The following is a 9,182-nucleotide window of genomic DNA, read 5'->3' as shown; positions in this document are numbered from 1 at the left end:
GGGGTGGGAATCGGTGATCTGCCCAGAGTCCAACACACAGGCCTGCAAGGAAGTTGTATCTTTCAGGGAGCAGATAGGTAAGAGAGGGACAGCCCCCCCCCCCAGGTACATTTAGCAAGGTTTGTCCCGATTTGCCTTCCTTTTCTTTTTTTTTTTATTTTAAGAAATGAGATATCAGAATCAAAAAGAAAAATAATCTCCCTGTTATTCAGCATGCTGAAAACCAGAGCCATTTTGGTGCTAAAATACCACATGCTCTTGAGCAGTTTGTCTTTCCACCGCACTGGGGTAAATATTTAAAGCCCAAATTGAGAAATAAATCGGACTGAAATTCACTTCTAATCTGATCCCAAAGCTAGCCATTAAATACCAGAGACCAACACTCTCTGCTTGTTGCTGGCACACTTAAAACCCCAACAGGAGCAAGAAGTCCGCATCTAAGGAAATGGAGGGAGCGCAGGAGTCACCCAGGCTCCCGCTACGTTGAGGTTAGCAAGCTGCAACCCGTTTGTCCTTTCTCTGTTTCTCCCCTAAAGAGAGGACAGCTGGACACAGAGATAGAGTGACACCATTTTGTTTTGACAATTGGCAACAGTTTTCTGCATCCCACAAAGCATTTCGTTAACAGGCCAGCTCGCTGCCCTCAGGCAACCCTGTCCGTGTGTGTGGAGAGAGAACAGTTTCTCAGATTGCCTTGAGCAGGAAAAAAAAAAAAAAAAAACAAGGATGGGATATTTCAACAAATCAAGAGCCCTTTCTATTAGTAAATTAGAGCTCCATTGTCCTGTACATGCACCCTTGTACCAGGTCACCTGCACCATAAAAATAATCACAACTGGGTTTACTACATCTTCCCTTTTAAAATTCAAGAACACAAAGACACTGTCCAAACTTTTGGGCAGAAAAACAACATGGGTTTATTTTAAGGTAAATACAACACTGAGATCACATAAGACAAACACAGACGAAAGTTGAAATTTTAAAGTCTTTTTGTGTGTTTTAGGAATACTCCAGATGGCGTCTACTGTACAAAGCCATGCACTTCCTAAATTCAAAGTATCCAATACTTAATTCCGTTATCCAACAACAACAACAAAAAAATAAATAAATTATTTTCTTGTTTTGTAAAAGATCTACAGTTGGGGAAAAAAAACTATGTTTTATCATGGTACTGTGGGGAGAAAAGACCCACACAGGTTTCTTGAATTCAATTTGGCAGTAACGGTTGGGCAAGATGAAACCTTATCCAGTGGACACAACTTTAAATATTATATTAAAGGCTCTGAGTAACATCAAAATAGCCTGGTTACAAATCCGCACTCGTTTACAGAAGGCACCTTATCCGGAGAGACCTCTTGCGCCCGTGGAGAGTCTCCACAGAAGTCATTAGGGGTCCCTGTGGGGTTTGGTCCATAAACTAATCCATTAAAGCCCCAAGGGGAGCGGGCGCAGCATCCGGGTAGGGGAAGGGGACTTTTTTTTTAAATCGGTATTTCGTTTTGCTGGGCTGTATCCCCCTTAGAGGGACTCGCTGAGATCTCAAACTGAGCTGCGGATAAGTTACCTGCGAGTTGCACGGAGCTCTCTGCTCCCGGGTCTGAGAGAGGGGCGCGTTCCGTCGCTTTCTGCGGCTCCGTCGAAGAAGGTCCCATGGGGAGGCGAAGCCGGTGCGGGCCTGGGGCTGGAGCGGACTGGACGCTTCAGTATTTGGTGCAGTCGTAGGAGTAGGGAGCTGCATGGCGGTAGAGGGACGGCGTAGCTCGGTAGGGCAGCTGACAGCTCGCATTGCTCACCTGGGACTCCCCGAGGGTCGAGTTGTCCAGTCCTAGCCGGTGTGAGTTGAACATCTCCCGGACATTGGGGAAAGTTTGCTGTTGGGTCGCGAACGTGTGGCCGGGGAGGTGGCTCAGGTCCCCGCCGTGGTTCAGATACCAGGAGGTGGCCTGGGTGGCGGGCTGCGGCGCGGGAGGGGGTTGCGGGGCGGGCGGTGGCGCCTGCGGGTGGAGGTGACCGTGATGCTGGTGGTGGTGGCCCGAGGCCCCCAACGCGCCCTCCTGACCTGCTGCGAGGTTGAGGGCGCCGAGCGGGGAGCCGGGGCCGCTCGGGTGGTCCGACAGAGCCTCGTCCAGCGCCGGCGGAACGCACACGTGCGCTGGCCTCTCGGCCCCGGTGTACAGGCTCATGGCCCGCATGCTGCACTGGTAGCCCGCGGAGCCCGCAGCCTCCAGACCCTGTGCGCACGGCTGCGCGTAAGCGGCGGGTGGCGCTGCGGCGTATGGCAGCGCCAGCGGCGGCACCACCAGGCCAGCGCGCGCGGCCGCTGGGCTCAGGTCGCCGCCCGGAGGCGACGTGCGCAGTGTCATGATGGTCTCCACGCTGAAGCCGGGCAGCCCGTTGGGTGCCGCGGCATGGTGCTCTGGCAGCGAGCCATCTGGGGAGCCGGCGGGTGTGGAGGCTGCGCTACGGGGGCTGGCTTGCAGCGCGCCCTCGGGGCTCAGCGTCTCCACCTTGGTGATGACCGGCAGCGCGGGTGACGCCGCCTCGCTCTTGACCACCACTTTCTTCTCGGCCTCCTTGGGCCCGTCAGCTACCGGGGTCCCTGTCGGGGCACCCTTGGCCGCGGCCGGGGGCGGCTCCTTGAGATGGGCCCGCTCCTCCTTGTCCTTGGGCACGTCCTTCTTCTTGAAGCGCCGCCGCCGCCGCAGGAAGCTGCCGTTCTCGAACATGTTGTAGGAGTCCGGGTCGAGCGTCCAGTAGCTACCCTTGCCCGGCTTCTTGTCGTCCCGCGGCACCTTCACGAAGCACTCATTGAGCGACAGGTTGTGGCGGATGCTGTTCTGCCAGCCCTGCTTGTTCTCGCGGTAGAAGGGAAAACGGTCCATGATGAACTGGTAGATGCCGTTCAGGGTGATTTTCTTCTCGGGCGCGTTCTGGATCGCCATGGTGATGAGCGCAATGTAGCTGTAGGGCGGCTTCACCAGGTCCTTGGGCGCCGCGGGCTGGTGGTGGTAGGGCGCGTAGGAGCGGCCCATGCCGGCGCCGTACTGCTCCGGGTGGCCGGAGTAGACGCCCATGGGACTGGCCATGCCGCCGTAGCTGCCCGCCGCCCGGTAGTAATTTTGCTCGCTCAAGTAGGGTACCACTCCCAGAGCGTTGGGGTCCGACACCGAGTAGCGCGCCTGCATGCTGCGTCCCAGACGCCCGGCCTCCGCCTGCGCGCACCGACTGCGGCCCGCGGCGAGCGAGGCCCGGAGCAGGAGAGCAGGAAGGGAAGGAGCGATGCGAGCAGCCCCAGCTCGGGGCAGCCTCGCAAGCCACGCGCGGAAGACGCCGGCGCTCGGGTTCAGCCGACCGGGCGGATCAGCATCCTGAAGGGCGCACCCCGGGCGGCCCCGCTGGCCGCGCGCTCTCGCCCCGGCGGGTGGCAGCCCTGAGCTGGCGGCACAGACGCCACGCGCGACCGTGGAGAGAGACCAGCCCTTCCGAATGCTAGAAAAGAAGACAGCGGATCTCGGGGCCCCACCAGGAGAACGGCAGCCCGAAGCGTCAGCGAGCTGGGGTCCGGAGAGGCTGCGCGGCCGAGCCCGGAAAAAGAAGCAAAGTCCCTTTTAGGGATTGGGAAAAGTTTCAAAAGTCTTCTGGCTCAAAGCGAGTTTTTACTTTCTTCAGGCCGCGCCCCCTCCAGGAAGTTTGCACCAATCATCTGGCAGCTCAGGGAAGGATGGCGCCAATCAGAACGAGGAGCGCCTGAATCCGTCGGCTCTAAGACCCAGTTGCTCTTAGCCAGCTCGCCCCCCACTTCCCAACCCCAGCTCAAGTTAACTTGAGGACTTTTAAAAATGAGTTACATCTTATTAAATTTTATTTTATTATCACATTTTGTTTAACGAGACCACGTGTCCGGAGCAAAAAATAAAAACCTATTCCTTTGCAAAATAAGAAAGAGGTTTAGTTTAAAATATAAAATCGAATTGATGATGTTGGGCAGAGATCTGCCTCCCGAGACCTTGTAAGTAGGAAAGAGCCTGAAGATTGTTTTTCTCATTAATGGGTGAAGAGGCTAGAATAATTAGATTTCTTAATTATCGGGGGCCTAGTTGTAATGGGTTCCGAGCAAACGGACGGAGCGTGCACAGTCTGTGATAAATAACCCACAAGACGCTTCCAGGTCGGAGTGTTGAAGAACCCACAAAGGAGGCCGGGTGGTAGAATTCGGTTCCTCTCTCTTTCACGACGGGAAGGAAGGCTTGGTGGGAAAGCCAAGCCGGGAAGGTAACACCTAAGGAGCAATTGATCCTCCTGTCTTCGCTGAGGCTTAGGTGATGGATCTACGTCCTCCAGCCCATTTCGTGGGGTTCGGGAAAGCGCAGGGACCCAACGGTTGCTTTCCTGGGCTCCTCTCCCGCATAGAGGGCTAGCCTCCCGTGCCATCCATCCCGGCTTCTCTCCCTTCTCCCCACCTACGAAAGCGCTCCCCGAAGGTTTGGACAAGGCAGCCAGCCTCCCCTCCCCCGGGAGCTGGTGTCCCTGTTCGCCGTGGGAAGCCCCAGGCCTGCTCTCCACCCCAGTTTCGCCACTGGAGACGCAAAGGATCGCCACACAGTGTAGCCTCCGACCCGCTTTCCTAGTCGGTGCTGGGCCCAGCGCAGATCCCACTCCGCGGCCAGCATCTCTGGGAGCCTGTAAATTGACTATATTTCAGGCTGTGTGTTTTACTGAGTTTTCATAAGGTCAGCTGAGGAGCAAGGGCTCCTTAGAGGGCCTGGTAACTGAAGGATTTTTTTTTTTCCGTTGCCAGCCTTGACGCACAGCGACACCGAGTTCCCCGACCTTCAAGCGTGCTCCTTCCCTCTAGGAATCCCGGGGACAGTTTGTTTATTTGTGGACTGGTTATTTATTCCTTCAACACCTCCAATCGTCATCGGATCCCTGCTCGGCCGCTTCTTCAGAAGCACTGAGACGGCCCTACGGAAAGGCTCTGTGCCTCGCAGAACCTTCTGGAAGTTGTTGGTCCGGTTGGGTAGGGAAGAAGGCGACAGATAAAACATTTGTTTCAGTCTTTCTCTTCCTCCGACTCCCCCCACCCCCACCCCTCGTTAGATTTTTCGGCAAAAGGCTGTGAGAGATTAGAACTCACTTTTTCAGCTCTGACTTTAGTGGCATTACACGACTTCTCATCGAAACAGCAAAATAAGTATTTATGTGTATTATCTTTGACTCGATGACCAGAAATTAAAGGACAGGGCTGCACAGGACCCCGTGACCTGGATGGAGGATCTTGGGAAACACACTTTTGTGGCTGTTCTGAATTTTTTTTTTTTGGACTAATTCCTTTCCCCCTTTAAGCTGCAAAATAAGGCTTCCCGGGTGCAGGTCGGGTGCAGATCTGGGTAGGGGGTTAAGCCTTCTCCTCTACTCTCAGGGACCCAGTAAGAGTTATTGTTCCAATGGTCCTTAGTGTATTTTCATTACCCCCCTCCTTTTTAAAAAAAAAATACTGTGACAGAAAACGTCTTGCCCCTCATGAAATTCGTGGCAAGTAGTGTTGAATTTTTCTCACGATGTCGCTAAAAATTCCACTCATTGATCAAGAAACACCCCCCCCCCCGAGGCTTGCTGGAGGGGCACAAATTAAGCTGCTTTTATGAGGTAGGTGTGTGTGTGTGTGTGTGTGTGTGTCCCCGTGTTAAACAGCTTTATCAAAACACAGGGCAGAAACCGAACGCTTCGGACTATGAAATCTAAATTGGCAAAGGCCGCTTTCTGCCTCCATATGCCCAGATCGAAACCAGTGTCTTCTTAAAAGAACTTTGGTTTAATTCTCAGATGGATCGACCCTCGCCTCCTCTCCGAAAGAAAGGGTGAGGGCTCCGGGAGAGGCTCAGAGAAGTCGTAGCGATGTTCCTTCGCTCTGGACCTGGGCTTCGGGCTTCTGTGGAGCACTGAGAGATGTTTGTTCCGGTTTCTAAAACAACACTTTGCACACACACACCTGGACTTGGCAGGAACCAGGTCCGGCTCCGGCAGCCTGCAGAGGCCTCGGCTCTCTAAGACTTGCTACATTCTTGCTTATTGCCTGTTCCTTCTCTTCCTTGTCTTGTTGTCAACGAGTCGAAGGCAAATCAGACCCCAGAGAGCCCTGTGTGTTTGTCAAATAATAAGCGATGAAAAGGGCCGGGAGGTGCCTCCCCCGCTTCCCGCCGGCCCTTCTTCCTCGGCAGGCGCCACGGCTTCATCACCTGGAGGCGCCTGGCGAATACTCCGTGGGTGATGGTGCCATCTTGAGGCCGGTTGTGGAGCTACAACGGAAAAGGCGGGGGGCGGGGAGCGGGGAGGAGCGAGGACAGCCAGACAGGTTTGGTTCTAATGAAGGTGCTGACACCTTGTGGACGCCACGACGCCTTGCACTGCAAGAGTAAAGCCTGCGGAAACCCAGAAAGAAGGCAAGCTTGGCTTACAAAAAGCCATTTTCCGAATGAAGGGGCTCTGAGCTCGAGCGTGGCAAACATGGCTCTGGCAAGCCTTACCCTTCTCTCTCATTCCCTCAGCCTGGCTAAAAACCGTTGGATTACATTCCTAAAGCTAGCCCCGAAGGTCTATTTTCTTATTTGGCCACTTCCTCCTCCTGAGGCTGACTACCAAGGTCCAGATATCAAAGTTTTGAAGTCCTGAAGTCAGAAGTTCCTCTTGCTTCACGTAATTAACATGCCCGGTCAAAACATACCACAGCATCCTGGCCCGTTCTAACACAGGATCCCCCCCTTCTCTTCTTTAAAGTTATACCTGCAAGGTCACTGGCTCCTGTTTCTCTGCCAGAGACAAAAAAGCAGCCAGTTTAACCTTTCTTCTCCACCCATTAAAGAATTTCTTTGTGAAAACAGGTGTTTGGGTGTGGTTTGTACCTAATCCGGGGTCTAGGAGGGCGCCCCCCACTGGCAGGGTCTCTTTCACTGAAGCTTTGCCATGTGTTGAGGCTGAGAGACAGAAACATCTTTGAGATTTCTAGCAGTTTCGAGAGAAGCAAGGAGGTTCTTCCACATGGCTGGCTAGAAGGCTGGATTCACCCCACCGGGTTGTTGAACAAATTGGCTACTACTTGCAGAGGTGTGTTGTGAGTGCGAGTTGGGAAGTTGAGCCGAGAGCTGTTCAGATATGTGATGAAAGGTCAGGTCTGGAGACTTCTGCCTTCCAGGCCCAGCCTGGACCAAGGCAGACAAGCCAGAAGCGATTTTGTTCTCAACTCTCTGTTCAGAATCCTCTGGGTCTGGGAGATGCCTTCAGTTTTAGGAACCAGATAGCAGAAGAGTCCCAGGTTCCCAAAGGCTTCTTGAAAACTGACCTGTGGGTTAGACATGGGCAGAGAAACCCACTTCTCTTAGAGACAGGCTCTCACTATGTAGATCAGGCTGGCTTGGAACTCACAGAGATACACCTGGTTTTGTTTTCTGAGTGCTGGGATTAAACGTGCACACCACGCCCCAGCATCAGAGCTATTGGTTGATTTATTGGTTGATGAATTGAGATAGCATTTCTCTGTGTCTGTGTGGCCCTTGTTGTTCTGGAACTCTCTGTAGACCAGGCTGGTCTCAAACTTAGAGCTCTGCCTGCTTCTGTCTCCTGAGTGCTGGAACTAAAGGTGTACACTACCACCGCCTGGCCACAGAGCTACTTTTTTTTTTCTTAAAGATTTATTTATTCCATGTATGTGAGTACACTGTTGCCCAGTAGAGGGCGTCAGATCCCATTACAGATGGCTGTGAGCCACCATGTGGCTGCTGGGAATTGAACCCAGGACCTCTGGAAAAACCTGTTATCAGGACAAATGTCTCGGTCCTTGATGGATCCTAACCCAGTTTAGTGAGAATTTTCCAGAAGTTGCCACGGTAAAGGAACTGATGAGGATAGGAGTTGCAAAGGACAAGAAAGAGCCCAGAGACTCCATGCCATGCTTGATGCTATGGGGCAGAAAGCTAACAAAGGGCAGGTCTGAGGGAATCAGAATCCAGAGTGTGCCCTGGACAGCCATCTTCCCCAGGTTAAGATTCCTGAGTGAGATAGGAACTGTGCTCAGGTAAGAACAGGTCCTGCCTGTAGCAAGCGCATGTCAAAATATTTAGGGCTGATGTCACAGCCTCTGCAACTTTTAAAATATTTGAAAGGGGTTGTGCCATCGAGCAGAGCAACTGCCAGGCACACGCTGCCCCGTTTTCCATCCCAGCACTACAGAAGAAGACAGGGAGAGAGGAAAGAGAGAAGGAAGAGGGGAGAAAAGGGATGAAGGAACAAAGGGAGGAAGGGGAGGGAGGGGGAGGAAAGGGGAGGGAGAGGGAGGAAAGGGGAGGGAGAGGGAGGAAAGGGGAGGGGGAAGTAAGTATTCAACCAAAGATGGGTGGGATTTTAGCCTGTTTTCCAGCCTGTGATACTCTGACAAAAGAAATTTCAGCACACAGTTCCTCAATTTGCAGAAGCGGTGGCAGTGGCAGCGTGGGGGAGGGGGTACAGGGACAGGGCAGGAGCTGCACACTGTAGCCACAGTGAAGGGAGCCAGGACACCCATGGGTGCTGGTGTTCATCTCTGCTTCACACAGTCCAGGATCCCTGGGAATGTGATGCCCACAGGGTTGGGGTCCCCCCCGAATTAATGCCTCCAAGATAATCTCCACAGACAAGCTCACAGCCCCCTCTCCTAAGTGAGCCTAGAGTCTGTCAACTGACAGACAACACTAAGTATCACAGCTGGCAGGAGTAGGAAGCCGAGCCTCATAAATGTAGCAAAATGTAACAAGATGGGGGCTTTTAAAACTTAGGGCCTCCCTTGTAGCAGCCCTGCGATTTTTCTGCATGTTAGGAAATTTTCAAAATCAAAATATCATTATAACTCTGAAAATAGAACAGAAATATAAGAGAGAGAGAGAGCAGTCAGTGAGCTGAGAATGTTCAAGAACCTTCCAGCATCCCCTCTCCCACTGTTCTGGGATTTTTTTAAAACTCTAGCCATGAATAGTTGTGTCGTTGTGAACCCCTGTGACTCACCCTCCAGGCTAAATGGGCTTCTGTGGGAGCCTGCAGACCCTGACTGGAAGGTCAGAAAAGAGAAAGGTGCTGAGGTAGACATTTTGATCTGGGATTCAAAGCCTCTAGATTGAGGATTCCTAGCTCTGAGGATGAGCCACACTCAAACT

General features: G+C 53.0%; 1 protein-coding gene across 1 annotated transcript; it reads right to left on the bottom strand.

Annotated features, from left to right (window-relative positions):
- Positions 1-892: 892 nt before the first annotated feature.
- Foxc2 (forkhead box C2) lies at positions 893-3,623 on the bottom strand. Its single transcript, XM_028753861.1, has one exon. It carries the CDS (start codon positions 3,183-3,185, stop codon positions 1,701-1,703), a length of 1,485 nt encoding a protein of 494 aa, XP_028609694.1. The 5' UTR covers positions 3,186-3,623; the 3' UTR covers positions 893-1,700.
- Positions 3,624-9,182: the final 5,559 nt, after the last annotated feature.

The sequence above is a fragment of the Grammomys surdaster genome, unplaced genomic scaffold (genome assembly GCF_004785775.1).
Source record: "Grammomys surdaster isolate TR1022 unplaced genomic scaffold, NIH_TR_1.0 128, whole genome shotgun sequence".
NCBI classification, from domain to species: domain Eukaryota; kingdom Metazoa; phylum Chordata; class Mammalia; order Rodentia; family Muridae; genus Grammomys; species Grammomys surdaster.
This window is presented reverse-complemented; position numbering and strand designations above follow the sequence as displayed.

Excerpts from the sequence above, each read along its gene's own strand:
- Foxc2 (XM_028753861.1), bottom strand. The coding sequence starts at position 3,185 with ATGCAGGCGCGCTACTCGGTGTCGGACCCCAACGCTCTGGGAGTGGTA.